We start from the raw sequence: 20232 nt of genomic DNA, 5'->3' as shown, positions 1-20232 counted from the left end.
AGGCCTTGTGTCCAGGGCTACACCGCTATGAAAGGCGAGGCTGGGGCTGAAATCTGGGTCTTCTCATTTTGAATCCTGTGGCTTTTCCACGGCCCACCATCACTTCTCCAGTGGATGTCAGTTTCTGGGGGGAAGGGGGCAGAGGCTCACCTGTTAGGGTAGCGGTCTCTGTTGGGGTTAAAGGGAGGTCTGAGGGATGGGGGATGCACAGAAGAGACGCCGAGCACAGAAGAGACGCCGACCACAGCAGAGCCAGAGCGCTCAAGGCCACCAGCACAGAGCCATCTCTGAGGCAGGCAAAGCAGAGCTGGGAACATGGGTGGAAGTTCCGGTGACAGAATGCTATGGTCTTTTCATCTAGAATCACCATGGCAACAGGAGCATCACAGAGGGCGTGCCACTGTGCCCTTCCAGGCCCTGCCTCAGCTGGGCAGGAAGCAGAGGACCCAGCTTGGCTGGGGGTAGTGGGCAGGGCGTCCTGGGGTGGCCCAGCCAGCCCTGGATGCTGCCTCCAGGCTCTATGTAGTGTATCTGCCGGCCCACACCCCTCTCTTGGGCCAATCACAGAAAGAACGGGGCAGAAGCCAGGAGAGGAAAGGGAGGGAGCTTGGCATATCTGGTCAGGGGAGGGGAGGGACCCTGCCAGCCTGGGGCCCGTAAGCAGTACTGATAACATCTCTGCACCAAGGCCAGCAGCCCCCATCCCTGAAGGGCTGGGTAGACTCGACATCCCAAGAGATGAACACATAAGCTCTGACTCCTGCAGAAAGGCAACGGGAACTGGGAGAGGCAGGGAGAGGCCGGGACACGCTGGGTCCAGCTCCACCAAGCCCAGTCCTGACAATGACAATGGAATAGCACGGAATAGACCAAAGCCAGCTCTGCCGGGTACTAAAGGCAAGAGGATTCACCACAGCCTCACGGAGAACGCTGGGATCTCCGAGTTGCCCGGCGCCCATGGACTCTGCCCCACTGAGGCCAGCCAGGTGAGGCAGAGACCCCATCCACAACCCCCTTCCCCACCGGCTTAGAACTGGGGCTAATGGGCACGTGAGAAGAGGGAGAATTCCACGGTGGGAGTACCGGGCTGGGTTTAAGGCCTAGGTGCCTCTTCATTACAAGTCAGTAGCCTCAGGCTTCTTGATCTGTGGAATGGGCACATTAACAGCTCGACACGCTGCTAGAGAGCGCAGATGGCCGCTTCTCCAGCGGCTTACTTTGCAGCCAAAGACACCGAGGCGTTAGAGAAAGAAATGGACTTACCTCAGGTCACAAAGAATTCGAGGCAGAGCTGGGAGATGTGAGTAGGTCATGCGTCTAGGTCAGAGCAGTGTGTCTCTTCACTGCTCCAGAATGTTCCTGCTGTTCAGCTCCCACGAGCTCATGCTACATGTCAGCCGTGCCTAGCGCTGTGCTGGGCATTGTGGGAGAGGAAGAGAAAAAACTATGGTTTCCCCAATACCCTGAGCGTTTACTGGGTGCCAGGCAGAGCACTAAGCGCTATTGAGAAATGATTTCATCTCATCATCAGAACTGGGGATTAGGAAGCATTATCCACCTGTGACAGGTAGGTGGCAAAGCCCAGAGAGAAGGTAAGTACCTTGTCCAAGCCTCCACTCAAACCTGAGTCTCAGAGCCGTTCCAGTAGCCACTGTGCAGACTACCTCCTGGCTCTCGGGTACTGACCCCGAGTTGGTCGGTTGGTAAGGCTGCCTGACAGCGGTGTCCTGGAGGGGATGCTGCTGCTCCGTGGGCTGCCGGACCAGGTGGCCAGATCAGGTGAGAGTCCGTGTGCCAGTTTCCAGGGGGAGCCTTTCTCAGGAGGTGGCCAGCTGGGTGGAACAGACCCAAGGGTAGTCGGGGAGGATGACCCAAGGGTGGCTCAGATGGGGAGTAAGCCGTGTTGGTGACTGTCACTAGGTCAACGGGACCATCAAGCAAGCTGCCTTGAGTGGTCTTGAAGTATCTCAGACACAGGTTGCTTGGACAACCACAGCTCCACCCCTTCTCCACTGCAGGCTGGGGTTTCAGAGTCAGCAAATAGAAACAAGAGGGCAGCAGTTACATCTGAATTTCGGATAAACGTCAGTGGGTCCTACACTCCGTAGGCCCCCGGGGGAGGGCGTCCAGAAGCAAGAGTCTTCTCTGTGCTGGCATTTTAGCTTCCGTGGACCTTGGGCTGCTGATTTCTGGAGCCTGGCTGCTCAAAGGGAGGTCTGGGGAAGCTTGCTGGAAATGCAGACTCTCAGGTCCCCCGCCCCAGACCACTCGATCAGAATCTGCACTTTAACAAGATCCCCAGGAGGTCTGTGTGCGTATGACAGTTTGAGAGATTTGCTTCCCACAGCAACGAGAGAGATTTAAGTTGATCGTGGTACTGCAGGCTTATTGTAGACGGCTAGGAAAATGCAGCGCAGTGAAAAACACGAGATCGCCAAAGATGATCATTTTGATGTATTTCCTTCCTGTCTTTTAACATGGAGGTAAAATGCACACCCCATAAAATTCACCACTGTAACCATCGTACATGTACAATTAATTCAGTGGCTTTTACTTCACTGAACCATTGCCAGTCATTCTGGAACATTTTTCTCACCCGAATGGAAACTCAGTACCTATTTTGCAGTCATTCCCAATTCACCCCTTTCTCCCATCCCTAGTAGCCATCGATCTGCTTCTGTCTTTATGGCTTTGCCTTTCCTTGACATTTCATATCAATGGAATCAAAGAATATTTGTCCTTTTATGTCTGGCATCTGTCACTTGGCATCATGTTTTTAAGGTTCAGCTACACTGTAGTATCGCCAGGGCTTTATTCCTTTCTGGGTTGAATAATATTCCACTGTATGGATATACCACAGTTTGTTTATTCCTTTCTCAGTTGATGGACATCTGGATTGTTTCCATTTTTTAAAAAATCTACTATATATATGTATAGGCATGTTTTTCTTTAAACGTTCAGTTCTTTGGGGTGTATGCCTAGGAGTGAAATTGTTGGATCACATGGTAACTCTCTGGCTAATTTCTCAGGGAACTGCCTGTTTTCCACAGTGGCTGTACTATTTCACATTCCCACTAGCACTGCGTGATGGATTCTAGTTTCTCCATCTGCTCAGCAACTCTTGTTATTTTCCTTAAAAAAAAAAAAAAAAAAAGCAATCCTAGTGGGTGTGCAGTGGTAATCTTGTGGTTTTGATTTGCATTTCCCTAGCAACAAATGATGTTGAACCTCTCGTGTGCCTATTGGTTATTTGCATGTATTCATTTGAGAAATATCTATCCAAGTCCTTTGCCCATCTTTTATTTGGATTGTATTCCTATTGTTTGAGTTCTAAGAGTTCTTTATATATTCTGGGCCTTTGACTCTTATAAGATATATATGATTTACAAATATTTTTTCCCATTCTCTGGTTTGTCTTTTCACCTTCTCGAGAATGTTCTTTTATGTGCAAAAGTTTTATTTTTTTCTTGACAAAGTTCAGTTTATTTTTTCTTTTGTTCTTTGTTCTTTTGGTGTCATAGCTAAGGAATCATTACCAAATCCAAGGTCATGAAAATTTACTGTTAAATTTTCTAATAGTTCTATATCTCCAGGTCTTACATGTAGCCTTTGACCTATTTTGAGTTAACTTTGTATGTGGTGAGAGGAAGGGGGTCCAACTTCAACTTCATTCTTTTTTCTTTTCTTTCTTTTCCTTTTTTTTTTTTTTTTTTTTTTTTTTTTTTTTTTTTTTTTTTTTTTTTTTTTTTTTAGAGAGGGAGAGAGAGAATGCGAGCTGGGTAGGGGAAGAAAGAGAAAGAGGGAGACAGCAGATTCAAAGCAGGCTCTCTGCTGATAGCCTGATGTGGGGCTTGAACCCACAAACTGTGAGATCATAGCCTGAACTGAAGTCGGATGTTTAATTGACTGAGCCTCCCATGCACCCAGTCTTTTTCTTTCTTTTTAAGTAATTCTCTACACCCAACATGGGCTTGAACTCAGAACCCTGAGATCAAGAGTCACATGCTCTACCAACTGAGCCATCTAGCCCCCCCCCTTTCTTCTACATTGAATACCCAGTTGTCCAAGCACTATTATTTGAAAAGATTATTTTTTCTGCATTGAATGGTCTTGCCACTCTTGTTGAAAATCACTTGATGATAGATGTCAAACCCATACATCTATGGGTTTATTTCTGGACTCTTGATTTTATTCCATTAATCTATATGTCTATCCTTATGCCAGCACCACACTATTTTGGTTGTGTAGCTCTGTAGAAGTTTTGAAATGGGGAAGTGTGTGTTCTCCGATTTTGTTTTTCTGTTTCAAGATTGTTTTGGCTATATAGTGTCCCTTAAAATTCCATATGAAATGGAGGATCAACTCGCTTCCCCTATGCATCTGTTCGTATGCATGCTGTTGTCTCATAAATCTCTTTGGGTCTGCTTAAATTAAATCTCTTTTGGGATACGATTATCATGTTTTCCTTTAGCTCTTTACACATAGTTTCCTTTAGATCTTTGAATATATTTTAAATAATTGATTTAAAGCCTTTGTCTTCTGGGGAGGGGGAAAAAAGAAAAAAAAAAACAAAGCCTTTGTCTTCTATATCCAATATCTGTGCTTCCTCAAGGACAGTCTCCCCAATGCCCAATGTATGAATTATGCTCCTTTTTTCCTAAACTGCACATTTTGAGTATTATAATGAAACAACTCTGGGAATAGGATTTCCTACCATGCTAAGACTTGCTGCTTGTGATAGAAATTGTTGTTTGTTAGTTTAGTGACTTTTCAGGAACTAATTTTGTAAAGTCTATTTTTTGTTGCCCATGGCCATCAAAGTCCCTGTGTCATTAGCTTAGTGGTCAGTTACTCATTTGACAGGATTTCCTTGAATGCTAGAACAGCAACAACAAAAACCTCCCAGTCTTTGCAGATGAGCACTGCATGTATATTGGGAAATACCTTCAGCACTCAGTCGTGCAATTTACAACTCTGCTTTAGCCCTCATTTCCTGCTTGCACAGAATCTGGTGATCAGCTAGAGGTAAGATCTTAGGGCATTCCCAGGTCTTTTCTGAGCATGTACCCAGCTATTCTGAGGAATATGTATGAGCTTTTTGTTTTTGTTTTTGTTTTGAGAGAAAGACAGAGAGAGAGAGAGAGAGAGAGAGAGAGAGAGAGCATGCCCACGAGCAGGGGAAGGGAGCAGAGCGTCAGAGGGAGAGAGAGAGAATCTTTTTTTAAAGTTTTTTTTTTTTTAATGTTTTTATTAGAGAGAGACAGAGCATGAGGATGGGAAGGGCAGAGAGAGGGGGAGACACAGAATCTGAAGAAGGCTCCAGGCTCTAAGCTGTCAGCACAGAGCCCAACGCAGGGCTCGAACCCACAAACTGTCAGATCATGACCTGAGCCAAAGTTGGACGCTCAACTGATTGAGCCACCCAGGTGCCCTGAGAGAGAGAGAGAATCTTAAGTGTGGAGAGAATCCACTAAGTGTGGAGCCTGACCTGAAGCTTCATCCCACAACCCTGGGATCATGACCTGAACTGAAATCCAGAGTCAGACACTCGACTGACTGAGCCACCCAGGTGCCCCTGTAGGAGCTTTTCAGAGTCCTTGTTCTGTAATCATTTCATCCTCCAGCCTTTCTTCCTAAGTTTTTTTATTTGCTTGTTATTTTTTTTCCAAATGTGATCATTTGTCCCATTTGGCAGCACCTAATATAATTGCCTTTATATATTTTCAACAGATGCCCCCTAGGTTCTGGGAGAGTTCTGATTTAGTCAAAATAAAGGCAAGCCCTTTGAGCCAAACATTCAGAGAGCCACCAGACAGGTCAAAACAAACAACCACAATACTTTCAGTAGGGGGTCTGTTCTGTCTCCTCTAATACTAGAAACTCATACCAGGAATATCATCTTCAAGGTTATTGTCTTCAAGGCTGCCACAGAGTTGGAGAGTGGGAGGTAGCAAAAGTAAGTGAAATTATCATGAAGTTTTCTTACGGAAATTCAGCTGTTTATTTCTTTTTAAAAAATGTTTATTTATTTGCTTTGAGAGAGGCAGAGCAAGCAGGGGAGGGGTAGAGAGAGACAGAAAGAGAGGGAGAGAGAGAATTCCAAGCAAGCTCTGCACGGTCAGCAGAGCCCGACATTGGACTTGATGTCATGAAGAGTGAGATCATGACCTGAGCTGAAATCAAGAGTTGGACGCTTCACCGACTGAGCCACCCCGGGCACCTCCGTTGTTTACTTTTTGATAAGTCTTCAGCTGGTTGGCTCTAAACTCTGAGTTGTTTCCAGAATTCTGATAAAGCTGATTTTGCCAGTTTTTCCAGTTTATCAGCTGCTTTTGTGAGGTCATGGACTCCAGGAGTTCCCTACATCCCCAGGTTGTTTTAGCATAGAATTTTTACGTAAAAATAATTACCTTATATATAAGAATTTGCATCCTGATTTTTTCACTTGATGTTATACCATGAAAGTTTCTATTTACTTGTGTTATTCTTCATATAAATATCCATTTTAGTAGTTCATTTAGAGGGGCACCTAGGTGGCTGGTTGGTTAAGCATCTGACTTCAGTTCAGTAGTTCATTCAGCAAATATTTATTGGGTACCATTTACCTGGTGGTCACTCTTCTGGGGACTGAGTGTACAGTGGTGAGTGAAACAAGGCCCTGTCCTCACAGAGCTTACATTGGAGTAGGGAGTGAAATAAGTGACATATAAGTATCCATTCACTGCCATTGCGTTTAACGTTCTATCATAAGAATAGAGCTATGGTAGGATGAAAAATAGCCCCCCAACGATATCAAGTCTTGGTCCCAGAAACCTGTAGATGGTACTTTATTGAAAACGGGATCCTTGAAGTTGTGATTAAGTTAAGGATCTTGAGGTGTGTGGATAGTATCCTGGATTATCAGGGTGGGCCCCAAGTTCAATCACATGCCTGCTTATAAGAAGGAGGAAGAAGGAGATTTGACATGGACAGAAGAGGAAAAACAATGTGATAATGGAAACAGAAATTGGAGTGAAACTAAGGAATGCCAGCAGCTGCCCAGAGCTGGAAAAAGCAAAGAACAGAGGCGTCCCCTAGAGCCTCAAGGGGGGACATGGACCTACCAACATCTTGATTTGGGCACAGTGAAATAAATTTGGGTGTGAAATAAATTTCTGTTGCTAAAAGCCATCTAGTTTGTGTGAATTTGTTTCCACTGCCGTAGCAAATGAATACAAATTTTGGAATCAAGTGATATGCTGCTGTGACAAACACTGAACATGTGAAGATGGGTTTGGAATGGCTCTTGGGTAGAGGCTGGAAGAGTTTCGAGAAGCGCTGTTGAAGCACTTGTACGGGATGCACTTGGATTTTAGCTGAGGTGATTTCCAAGCAAAATGTTAAAGCTGTGGCCTGGTTTTCTTGCTGATTTTCATAAAATGAGAGAGGAAAAAGATATCTCAGGGGAAGAACGGTTACATCAAAGGGAACCAGCACATGATCATGAAGGAAATTTGCAGCCTCTGCAAACTGTGAAATATACTAAAATTAGGCGATTTACTCTTAGAAAAATGTGCTCTGGAGAGAAGGCCATGGGTGTGGTTGAATAGCCTTTTGCTAGTGTGAGGATATTGAGTGTGTGACTCATAGATCCACTCATCCGTCTCAGCAGAAACCAGAAAGAGATAGAATTATCCAGGCAAGATCTGTGGAGGACTCTCTGTAATGATGTGAATCTCTGTGACATACACGGGAGATCCACAAGGCTTTTGAGAGTTATACCAGCAGAAACGCCGCCATCTTAGATGGAAAGAGACAGAGACAGAATGGAATGAAGGAAGGCTATTGGACTCCCATATTCTAGAGGCAGGAAATAGGCTTATGAAATGACTCAGCTTCAAACATGTGCCTACTGTGAAGAAAAAAGAAGAATGACAAAAGAGAATAACCTCAAGCCCAGAGGGCGGAATCTTGGACCTGGGAGCCAGAACCACAGATGTGGAGGCAAGAACTGTGGGTGATAGAGGATTAGTCCCACACCTTGAAAACTAGAGGAATTTGTCCTGCTGGAGTTTGAAATTACCTGGGACCAGTCCCTTTCTCTTTTCCATTTTCTCCCTTTTGGAGTAAAGATGTCTGTAACTGTTATACTATGCGTATCCCATCATACTTGGGGAACAGATGACTTGTTACTAGCTTCAGAGACGGGGAGAAGAATTTTTTTCCCAGAATGGATTTTACCCGGAGTCTCACCACAACCTAGTTTACATGCGATTGGGGATTTCGAGCTGATTATATTTAGATGACATGTTGGGCTTGAGTTGACATTACAATGGGCTAAGAGTTTTGGAGATGTTGGGATAGGGTGAATGTATTTTGTGTGTGTGATAGACTGAGGACAGACTGCAGAAAACCGGGAAAAAAAAAGCCCTCCCCTCCACCTCCCAAGATATCAGAGTCTTATCCCTGAAACGGGTACATCGTGCCTTACATAAAAACAGGGTCTTTGCAAATGTGATTAAGTTAAACATTTTGCCATGTGGAGATTATCCTGGATAATTCAGGTGGGCCCTAAATGCAACCCCAAGTGTCCTTATAAGAGGGAGAGAGATAGAGATTTGTCACAAACGGAAGAATGGAAGAAGAGAAGACAATGCAAAGATAATGGAGAAGTTGTGTGGCTACAAGCCAAGGAATCCCAGCTACCACCAGACACCGAAGAGGCAAGGAACAAACTCTCCCCTTGAGCTTCCAAAGGGAGCATGGACCAACTGAGATCTTCATTTAGGCCCAGTGATCCTGCTTTTGGACTTCTGGCCTCCAGAAGGGTGGGAAGATAAATCCATGTTGTTTTAAGCCTCCTGTTTATGGTAATTGGATGCAGGGCTTTAGGCAACGAATAACACAACGCATTTATCCAGCCCCTGCTCATTGGACATTTTGATTGCTGTTATGAACAGTCTTGCACACGTTTCCTGGTGCAAATGTGGTAGAATTGTTGTAGCATATATACCCTGGAGTGGAATTGCTTGGTCCCGGCACGCGCAATGTTCGATTCTAGAAGGGAATGCCAAATTGTTTACCAAAGCAGTTACAATTTACACTCTTACCAACGCTGTGGTTGTTGTGGATGGGTGTGCGTTTTGTTCATCTCTTGGTATTACCAGATTTCTTAATTTTTGCCAATCCTGGTGAATGGTAAGATGCTATCTTGTTGTGGTTTTACTTTAATTTCCCTGATAACCAATGTGATTAGGTTAGAGAATCTTTTCAAACTCTTATTGGCCATTTGTCATGTTTCTTCTATTAAATGCATGTTCATATCTTTTGCCCATTTTTCTAGTTATTTTATATATTTTTTATTGACTGGGGAGTTCCTGTTTCTTTTATATTCTAGATACTACAACTTTGTTGGTTGTGGCTCATCTTTTTATTGATTATTATTATTTTTTAATGTTTTTATTTTTGACAGAGAAACAGAATGAAAGCAGGGGAGAGGCAGAGAGGGAGATTCCAAAGCAGGCTTCGGGCTCTGAGCTGTCAGCACGGAGTCCGACAGAGGCCTGAACTCCTGAGCCGTGAAATCTTGACCTGAGCTGAAGTTGGACGTTTAGCCAACTGAGCCACCCAGGCCCCCGAGGGCTCATCTTTTTATTTACTTTATGGTGTCAGTTGATGAAAAGAAGTTCTCAGTTTTAATGTAGTTGGATTTATCAGTCTTCTTTTATGGTTAGCACTTTTTATGTCTTTTTTTTTCTTAAATTAAAACAAAATTTTAATGTTTATTTATTTCTGAGAGACAGAGAGACAGACCATGAGCAGGGGAGGGGCAGAGAGAGAGAGGAAGACACTGGATCTGAAGCAGGCTCCAGGCTCTGAGCTAGCTGTCAGCACAGAGCCCGATGTGGGGCTTGAACCCACAAATTGCAAGATCATGACCTGAGCTGAAGTCGGACACTCAACCAACTGGGCTACCCAGTTGCCCCTTTATGTCTTTTTTTTTTTTTTTAATCCTTCCTTTCGTGAGGCACCTACTGGCTCTGTCAGTAGAGCATATGACTCTTGACCTTGAGGTTATGGGTTCAAGCCCCACACTTTGGGTGTAGAAATTACTTAGCAATCCTTCCTTTCTCTGAAATAAAAAAAGGTGTTCTCCTAAAATTTCTTCTAAGAGTTTTTCTCCCACATTTAATCTATCTGGAATTAATTTCTCCACATAGTGTGAGATAGCGTTCCAATTATTTTATCTACATAGGCTCAATCAGTTGTTCCTACATGATGTATTTTATGGCCCCTTCCATTCCCCACTGATCAGCAAGGGTGTATCTGAACATCAGAGCTCCAGATATGTGCTGGTCTTTTACTGGTTTCTCTATTTGATTTCATCAGTCTATATATATTTTAAAATTTTGTCTTGTCCACTAATATTTTCTCAGCACCTGGCACAGATGTTCATTACATGTTGCTTGAATAAATGATTGAATGAATGAACATGTTTGCCAGACTCTTATTTCTTTTTCTTTTCTTATTGATTTTTGAGAATTCTTTATATATGAAAGATTGCCACTTGCTGGGAATATTTTCCCTAGGCTATTTGCCTTTTAATTTTGGTTATTTTTTGGTGAAAGGAGGAAGATGGAGAAGTTTTAAATTTTAATGGAAACGGATCTATTGATTTTTCCTTTTGAGGTCTCTTCAAATGCATCTAAGTTTAGAAAGCCTTTACCTCTCAGGATATTTGATAAGTTCACTTCTATTTTCTATGCACACTGCTGCCAATCTAATCTTCCCATAGCAGGGCTCTGCTCACTTCACTCTTCTGCTCAAAAATGTTTAACTGTCTCCTTGGAGCCTTTAGAATAAAGTCCAAACTCTTTAACTTGGCCTCCAATGCTTTTTGTGATTCATTCTGAGACTGCCTGTCCAGTCTTTTCTCTAGTGTCCCCCAAATCAGCTTGAGCTCCAGCCAAAGGGGAGAGTTGGCTTCTCTCTCCTGTGCCCTGCTCTGTCCCACCGCCAAGGCTTTGTTCCTGGTGTTCCTTGGCATAGAATGCCCATCCTCCATTCTGTATTATTTAAATCCTGCTTATTCTTTTTTTGTTAAAAAATTTTTTAATGTTTTATTTATTTCTGAGAGAGAGACAGCATGAGCAGAGGAGGGTCAGAGAGAGAGACACACACAGAATCCGAAACAGGCTCCAGGCCCTCAGTGAGCTGTCAGCACAGAGCCCGACGTGGGGCTCGAACCCACGAACCGTGAGATCATGACCTAAGCCGAAGTTGGGCGTTTAACCGACTGAGCCACCCAGGTGCCCCTAAATCATGCCTATTCTTCAAGCCCTCTTTTCTCAAAAAAGCCTCACGTACCTTTTGGAGTTAGACAACGTGGATTAAAATCCTAATTCTTTCACTTGCTCACTGTTGCCAAATCTTTTCACCTGTCTCCATTCCTCCATCATTGAGATGGGAACAGAAAGCAATGAAGGACCACACTGGGTGGTTTGAGGGTGAACTAAATCAGTCAAATGTACAGATCCCGGCACAGGGGCGCCTGGCTGGCTCAGTCGGAGAAACATGCAACTCTTGATCTCAAGGTCTTGAGTTTGAGCCCCCACACTGGGTGTAGAGATTACTTAAAAAAATAAATAAGCTTAAAAAAAGATCCTGTTACAGTCCTGCCTCATCCCATCATTTTGGAAGGAAGTGAGGTCGGGCCAACCTACCCCCTCTAGCCACATCTGCCTCTGAAGGTGTGGTTGGTTCTCGAATTCCATTAGGTGGTGGAGAACTTTCCTGCTCAGGAGCTGGGAGTGGCCAAACAGGTTCCACCTCCAGGAATCTAGCCCAGGCCCCCAGGCACCTTGGTGGGACTCCCACACCCATCTGGGCTCAAAGGAATCCCCTTCCTCCTTTCTTCAAGTGAGCACCAAAGGTTTTATTGCTGGGAAATATTTAAGTCTCCAAAGGGGTCCACTGGAGCCTCCTGTTCCTTGCCATCAGCACCCGCAACGTGATGGTGAGTCAAGTAGAGCAAAGAGAAACCTTTCAGTTTCTGACCCTCAAACTGTCTTCCGTATAGTTGGGTCTAGGACTTGTGCATCTTGTCAGCCTTATTCAAGGGGCTCTGGGAGGCCTGAGCAGCTGTGTTGGGGAATCTGGGAGACCTCTGGCCTCAAGGTGGGAGAAGGTGCAGGAATTCTGGCTACCAGAGCCTCCGCCCTTTGTCCGCAAGTAGGTTAATGCTCTCAGAAGCTGGCAGCGAGCCTGGCGTCTGTGGGTTCTCTTTGTGAACTTGCAGTATCCCTTTGCGTAGGTTATCCTGTCTGTGTGTTGTTTTTAATGTTTACTTATTTTTGAGAGAGAAAGAGAGAGAGAGTGTGAGTGGGGAAGGAGCAGAGAGAGGGAGACACAGAATCCAAAGCAGGCTCCAGGCTCTGAGCCATCAGCACCGAGCCCGACGCGGGGCTCGAAAGCACAAGCAGTGAGACCATGCATGATGTGAGCCAAAGTCAGACGCTTAACTGACTGAGCCACCCAGGTGCCCCTTGTCTGTGTCTTTTAAGGAAGAGGAAGGATGATGATTCAGTGGCTGGGGTGCGTGTGTCTCCGGGCTGGAGGTGAGTGTGGGAACAGGAGAATAATGAGAAGCGTGAACTTGGGATCTGGAGCTTGGGTTCTAGCTCTACACGCAGCATGCTGCATCACCTGGGGTGATCTACTCTCTCTGGACCTCAATTGTTCTATCTGTAAAATGGGGATAGTAGCAGATGGACGCATCTCTGTGGTGGAATCTTAGCAATCTTAGTGTTCTCAAAGTGCCGCCCTGGGCCTGGCCCCTCCCGTCTCCAGGGCCTGACTTCACCAGGTTGGCCCCACCAAATCTCTGACGTCATTTGGTTGCCTCCACCTTCTGCTCTGGCCTCCTCTCCGGGGTCTGAGGCTCACTCCATCTCCCCACCACCCTGGGGCTGGCCAGCCAGTGGTCTTGGTCAGGCCTGGGCAGGGCGTCAGGGGCTGGGGACGGCGGGGGAGGTGCGCCAGACTCCTATTTGACCTCTTGAGCCTCTTTCCCTCTCCCCAGAGCCAGCATCCTCTCCCCGCCCCTCTTGAAATCTGAGCTCAGGGACCCTGGGTGGACTGTAGCTGCAAAACATTCCATCCAGTTGTCCAAATACTGAGCACAGCTGGCGGAGGGAGGGGCTGCCCGAGCCCAGCCCTGGAGGAGCCCTTGGCCGTTGTTTGCCGGGGGGGAAATGGATGGAGGGCTGGCCCTGGATGCCCCGAGGGGGTTCACGGGGCTGAGGATAAAGGTAGAGCTCAAGACTTGCACACTCCTGGGCTTGCCCACGGCCTCCCTTCCCAGGGCCCAGGTTCTGGTGGGGAAGATCAGGTCGCCTGGCCAGGTGCTGCGGGTGGCCTTGTGAGCATCCTCGTGATGGGGCCCAGGGCTCCCTGCGTGCGGGGGGGGGGGGGGGCGGGGAAGGGGCCGGGGAAGGGGCCGGGGAAGGGCCGCGGGGATGATGAGATAGCAAGCCCGGGAAGTGACATCGGGGAGCAACTTTTACTGGCAAGCAGTCTCAGGCCCAGCTGCCCCTTGGCTCTGACTCACCAGTGACCCTGGACGAGCCTCCAAGCCAGTTTCCTCATCTGCAACAGGAGGGGCCTGGGCCTCTTCTGGCTCTGAATTTTCTAAGTCACAGCCAAGGACAAGGCCCTTGAAGCGCCCCATGAAGTCCCAGCTATGCCTAGATGTGCAGAAAGTAGCAGTTTTTTCTCTATGGTCCCTAAAGCAGTTCTGGCTCCGTTTCCTCCCTGAGGGGTTGGCCAGTGCTTGGCAGTGAGGGACTATCACTGACACATTTTGTCACCGGCTCCTTTCCGCTCGTGCCATGTTGGGGTGATGGAGAGACCTTCCCCTCCCCCCCTCCACACTTCCTGTTTTCCATTAATTGCTTCCAGGTGGGCCCAGAGGTTGCCCCGCAGAGGAAGGTGGGGGCACGGGAGAATTTAGCAGGGGATCAGTGAGGAGCAAAACAGGAAGGGGGTGGGAGCAGGCCATGGAAAATTCACTGCCAGGAAAGGCAAGGCCAGCATCTGGTTTGCATTAGGCGGAGAGCTTCGAAGCCCAAAGCCTGAGATATTGTTATCCGCAGGGCAGGGCTGGGGGTGTGACTGCTAGTCAGGAACTGGCAGCTTCTTCCCCACAGGGACCTCAGAGGCTGACAGGAAAGAAGAGAGATGGCGAGGGAGAAAGGAATAGGAAACTCTCATTTCAAGGGTGGCAGACCCTTCACGAACATTACCTTCTGTGATGTTCGCAACTTCACAGGGGACGATCGTTCCCATTTTACAGATGAGGGAACCGAGTCCCAGAGAGGTGAGGTGACTCGCCCAAGGCCACACAGCCAAGGGACAGCAGAACCAAGATTAGATTTCAAAGCCAAATGAGACAGGGTGGAACACTCAAACCATCCTGGGTAGACTGAGGCTGACCCTGTCTCAGACAAGGGGGTACTGAGGATTTGGTGGTGAGTGCGGGCCAGCCTCTGACCAACGGGCTCACTCAGTTCTGGTGGGGGTGTCCAACAGGGCCAATCGTCATGACGCAAGGTGGACATCTGTCTGACGGCTCCACCCCCATGCCACAGGGGAAGGCTTGCTGGTGGAGGGGGTACCTGTAAAGGAGATTTATCAGCAGGGGTAGGATGTGCTGTAGAGGACACTGTGTGAGTCAAGCAGTGGGTAGGGCATGTCCGGGCAGTAGGAGCTGGCCTGGTGTGCCCTTAGAGGGTGAGAGTCCATATTATAGTTGGGGAAACTGAGGCCCAGAAACTAACATGCCCAAAGGCTTATAGTCTAGAAGTGGGGTTTGAATCCGGCCTGTCCGACACTGGGCCTGCGTTCCCCACTGCTACACTGAGGTGTCCCTGTTTGCTGGTGGTTGCGAGTTTTAAGGGGGTATCAAAGCTAGGGATGGGGGGAGGGGCGGGGGGAGGTTCCTGCCCCAGACCTCACCGCCTGGGCTGGACGGGCTCTTTCCAACTCACCAGCCCCGCCAGGGAGGGGACAGACAGCTCTGTCTTCAGGCCTAGTGAAAGCCTGGGGCCTTGGGCATGTGAAGGAAAGTTCCCACGACCCCTCAGGGTGTCTCACCTTTCCTGGCCCAGAGCCCAGGAAGGAGGGCCCCAGAGCTTTCCGTGGCCCGCAGAGCCATGGGAGTTAATAATTACGGGGTTTCAGGAGATAGAGGCCTGCTGGGAGGGGCCTCCCTCCCAGGACGCTGCTCCTCAGAGATAGCAAAGGTTAGCCCGAGGCTCAGCCCAAGGGGGGTGGGGGAGAAGGGCTTCTGTTGCCCTCCCGCCTCACAGTCTCCGCAGGGGCCTTCAGGCTGGCCTTGGCATGCACGCCCCAAGGAGCACACCAAGGTGTCCTGCCCGAGGGACGTGCCCCGCGTTCCTGGCGATGAGCTCCGGGGCTGACCGCCACGCTCCATCAGCTCTGGGACCTGCACTTGAGGGGAACTTGGGAGAGGAGACTTGGGACACAGACAGGTGAGCTAGTGACCTTGATCGTGGAGAAAAAGGCCGGGGATTCTTGCCACTCTGTAGGGGCGTTGGGGAGGAGGCCCAGGTAAGAGGCCAGGCTCCTGTCAGGGACTGGCATGCAGTCATGGGGAATTTCATGACCCTCCTACAAGGTCGGTGCCAAGGGGTGACCCTGATTGTCTTACTTGGTGGTTGTACCGATGCAGAGTCTAAGGCTCAGAGGGGGCAAGCCACATTTCCTGGGTCACACAGTGAGCTGAGTGAGGACAGACCTGAGTTCGGAACCAGGCCCGGGGTCATCGAAGCTGGCAGTTTCCTTCTCCTCATCTGTTTCCAGCCAACGGCCTGGGGTCAAGGCTGCCAGATGGGGATGGCGATGGCAGGGAGGAGAAGGGCAGTGGCTTGAAGGCAGAGGACACACCGTTCACTTCTGCCTCCCTACCTGCCGGCCAGGCCTCCCGTAGGCTCCCCTGTTGTTGCCTGACTGCACGCAGCTGCAGCTTCTAGTGAGTTCTCTGGGTTTCTGGGCTGTCCTTCCAGAAAACTGGTGTAAGGGGTCTCAGCCCCCCCAACCCCCCGGCTGTGTGATATCAAGTAGGCTCCTGAACTTCTCTGAGCCTATCCTTTTCAGCTGAGGAGCAGAGCTCACTGGGTTGTGGGAGGAGCTAGGGAGACCTGGGAATCCAAGATCACTGGATGTATAGATGACGTGATAGTTTTTGGTAGTAATTGGGTGTCAGTGCTCCCAGAGTGGTGACCCCACATTTTTCCTTGGAGGCCTCGGTTAAGGGCCTCCACAGCCCTCTAGCCATCCCCTGTCCTGCTAAGGACTCTTCCTCTGGGCTGACACCCCTTCCAGGCCTTATCTCCCACCAGTCTGGGTTACTGTGACTTGGACCAGGTCTTATCTCCTGCCCCGGGCTTTATGAAGTCTTGGAGGGTAAGGGCCCTGTCCTGAGCTCCATTTGTGTCTCCTGCCCCTAAATAATGAACAGAGCAAGGGCTGGGAAGACCACTGTTGCTCAACGCTTATTTGGTACAGGATTCAAGGCAACAAACAGATGATGACATCTGCTTTGGGCCAGACCGTGGGCTAGGCTGGCGTAGGTGGAGAAACACTGCACCAAGAAGGAGTTGGTCCTTGACCTTGAGAAACCACAGTTGGGGAAACGATTGCCCCTGAAGAGTGAATGGCGTGGGAGGCCTGGGTAGAATGATTCAGGGAGGTCAGAAGGGATGTCACAGTGGCCTGCCCAGGTGGTTCACTGCACAAGGTCCAGCCAAGGGAGTGAGTGAGCAAGGCATGAAACCCAGCCTGCCCTCCACTCACCAAGTCCTGTACCTTGGCATGGGCTGTGCCCACCTAGAAAAAGCAGTATCGTTTTCTACTTTTGGCGAGGACGCCATGCACTTAGCAAGGTATGCCCTGGGCAAGCAGTGACCTTGGAAGTGGAAGTCCTTATGAGTATGTCTCCCACCCTCCCATCACCCTTCCACACTGGAGCCCCAGGATAACAGAGCACGCGTCTGCAATTTCCCTTTGGATCCCTAGCCCTTGTATGGTCCACAGTTTGTGTTCAGAGGGGGTACATGAATGAATGGACAAATGGATGAATGAAAGAACTGTGTGTCCCCGAATGAAGACCTGACAAATTCAAGTCTGGGGCCTCAGCTCTGTGGGCTTGGAAGAATAGTGCCCCGAGTTCTGGAAGCTTCTGGAAGGGAAGCACCTCCTTCCTCCTGGCCTCTCAGGACTCCCTAGACATGGATGGTGGAAACTACTGTCCCTGGCAAGAGAGAAGAGCTATACTTTCACTGGATCCAGCCCCAGGCTTAAGTAGAGGCCAGTGATCAGGGTTCAGGATGGGTGACAGAGGGATGGAGAGACTCAGGATCAGGAAGACTAGTGGTCTGGGATGCAGGAAAAGCTTTTGCAGAGGATTGAGACCAGATGGATGTGCGTGGTGGGGGTGCATTTCCCCAGACTATAGATGTTGGGCAAAGGCAGGGAAGAGCTGGGCAGGGAATGCTCAGAACAAGACCGAAAGGCCCCTTTCCGTGGTAGTTGGGGGGTGGTGGTGGGTGGTGCCTGGGATCGAAGACTTGGGCCAAAGGTGGGTCATTCCTTGGGATGAGCGGGTAAGCACCCAGAGTAAACCCGAGAAAACTTGTTTTGGGGCCCCGGCCCCTTTCCCACCCTGCAGGATGTGTGCAGAGCGGGGAGCCCAAGGAAGAGGGGTGGAGTGCTGCCCGGGGCGGGGGGAGTGTGGGCGTGGGAGAGTGTCAGCTGGCTCTCGTGACAATTCGCCAAGGTTCTTGATGCCGCGGGGGACCAGAGACGGGTCGGCGGCGAGCTGCGGAGCGCGACGCGGGCCGCAGGACACGGGGCTCGGGCTCCTCCCCCCGCCCCCCCGCGAGGGCGCACCGACCCGGGGCGCGCCGCCGGCGGAGGGGCGGGGCCGGGCACGTGTCCTCGGGCCACCCCCTCGGCCACGTGACCCGCCGAGGGCAGGGGCGGGCTGGGCCGGGGGCCGCGCGGCCGGCCGGGCTGCGGGAGGGACTGACAGGCGGCGGGCGGGGACGCGGCGCGGGGCGGCGCAGGGAGCTCGCGGCGGCGCCGGGATGTGGAGCGGGTAGGTCCGCGCGCGCTCGCCGCACGGCGCCGGCTCGGGCCGCGGCAGCCCCCCGGGGGCGGGGGGTCGCTGCCGTGTGTGCACCCTGCCCGCGGCGGAGGGCCCCCGGTAGCACGAGTACGGGCGAGTCAACTGGCAGCGGAGATGGAAGGACACTCGGCGGGGAGCGGTCGGGCGTCTCTCTGTGGGTGGGAGTGTGAAGGGTGGGCGGCAGACCTTCCCGGAGGGACGGCGCCAATTCCTAGCTCATCTGGAGCGCAAGTGAGAAGGCGGGGGATGGGGGTGGGGTGGCGCTGCAAGCCAGAGTAAGTCTGGGGTACCCCCCCTCCCCCGCCCGAAGGAACCTTTGGAAAGCAGTGCAGTGGGGGACAGGGGGCTGGGTCTCTGCCAAGATCTCTAGTAAGTTGATGAATCTCCATCTGGGGCTGCTTGATCGGGCCAGGGTCGGAGGTGTGGGGTGGGACCTCCCTGCAGCCTGAAGGAGGACAGCACAGCCCTGGGGCCCGGCTTCGTGGCCCCAGCCCCCAGGACTGTTTATTGGCTCCCGGGGTGAGCCCAGTCTCTGGCCGACCTGGCATGGGACCCCCGCCTTGGATGTGCAGGAAGGCTGTGGTCTTGTCAGGAACTTGGGCAAACACTTCCTCTTCCCCATGGCCTGGAAAGGCCAGGTCCTGGAAGAGATGTGGCCAGAGTGGGGTGGGTTGTATTTCCTGTAAAGAACTGGGCCAACGGGTGGTCCCAGGCAGGGCTCCTTTCCAGCCACAGCTGGGGAATGAGGGAAGCCACACAGGGCACTGGCGGGCTGGAGAGGTTTTTAATGTGGGCCGGGTCCACTTTACTCCGAGGCACCTAGCAAAGCTTGAGCTGAGATGCTAGGGAGCAGTGGGGCTTTGTCCCCAGCAGGGGGTGCTGAGAGAAAGGGCTCCTGGTAGAGGTGAGGCGTGGAGAGAGTGGGGGTGAGACTCTTAAAAGGGTGAAAGTTGAAGCAGAGCCTGTGTTCTTTGGAAATGTAATCACCCCCCCCCCCCGCCCCCGCCCAAGAAGAGTGAGTTTCCGGAAAAAGTGGTTATGTGGAACCTGGTGAGGTTAGCGCAATCCTTGCCTGGGGTTAACTGTGTTTACGGGGGAGCCTCTTCAGGAAGAAGCTTGTGACCCTATGTGTTGGGGGCACCCAGGCAAAACACAGTCACTGAGTTGCTGTGGGATCTTGAGAGCATGGCCTCTCTTCTCTGGGTCTCTGGATGAAATGAGCAGCTGATCCAGGCGTGATTCAGGCTCAGGGTGCCCTTCCCTGGAGGCATCCAGGCCACGGCCAGACAGACAGGGCTGGGAGCCATCAGTAGATAGACGCTCTCTTTAAAGACAAAGTCGCCAAAAAGACTCAAGGTCTTGGAGAAGACCTCTAGTCCAGCCTCTCTGCCCTATTCCCAAGAGCCTTCTGAATGGACCAGGCTGCCAAGCTGACCTCCCCACCCCACCCCTTGGCCATGATCCTCAACATAATACACCTTTTGCAAGTGCATTTGGAGCCCTAAGGCCTCACGTAGAGTACCTACTAGGTGCTTTATAAATGCAGATGGATAGCATAGGGGGCAGGAGGAGGAGCTGGACCTGGAAATGAGAGGCAGAGTTTTGGGGTCCCTTTGAACACTGCATTTAAAAAAATTGTTTTAAAAATGTTTTTTTGTTTATTTCTGAGAGAGAGAGAGAGAGAGAGAGACAGCGTGAGCCGGGGAGGGTCAGAGAGAAAGGGAGACACAGAATCTGAAACAGGCTCCAGTCTCTGAGCTGTCAGCACAGAGCCGGACGCAGGGCTTGAACCCACGAACAGTGAGAGCATGACCCGAGCCGAAGTTGGACGCTTAACCGACTGAGCCACCCAGGCGCCCCAAGCACTGCATTCTAGAGTACGAGGTGTCGGGGGTCAGGAGTCAGTGGCCCTGGCTAAGCTGTCAGTGTGTCTGGAGTTTCGTTTTCTCACCAGTAGGTGAGGAGGGATGGCAGCTGTCGATAGCTAGGTCCTGGTGCCGGTTCGCCCCCTTGGCCCTGGGCCCAGGGCTGCCCTCCCCGGATGG

At 50.3% G+C, this 20232-nt stretch overlaps 1 protein-coding gene across 3 annotated transcripts in view; it reads left to right on the top strand.

Moving 5' to 3' along the window:
* The first annotated feature begins 429 nt into the window (after positions 1-429).
* RAB3IL1 (RAB3A interacting protein like 1) overlaps positions 430-20232 on the top strand; it is a 35012-nt gene continuing 15209 nt past the window's right edge. Inside the window, exon 1 of one of the 3 annotated variants that reach the window (XM_039253549.1) lies at positions 430-986. In XM_039253549.1, the coding sequence (XP_039109480.1) occupies positions 958-986 (29 nt within the window). In that variant the 5' untranslated portion in view covers positions 430-957. Of the gene's footprint in view, positions 987-15350; positions 15531-18105; positions 18158-20232 lie in introns of those variants that run through there. The other 2 variants (XM_039253548.1, XM_039253550.1) reach the window with 2 other exon arrangements.

The sequence above is a fragment of the Hyaena hyaena genome, unplaced genomic scaffold (genome assembly GCF_003009895.1).
Source record: "Hyaena hyaena isolate Hyena2069 unplaced genomic scaffold, ASM300989v1 scaffold_456, whole genome shotgun sequence".
In the NCBI taxonomy this organism is placed as follows: Eukaryota; Metazoa; Chordata; class Mammalia; order Carnivora; family Hyaenidae; genus Hyaena; species Hyaena hyaena.
Note: the sequence above shows the minus strand (reverse complement) of the source record. Positions and strands in the feature narration are given on the sequence as shown.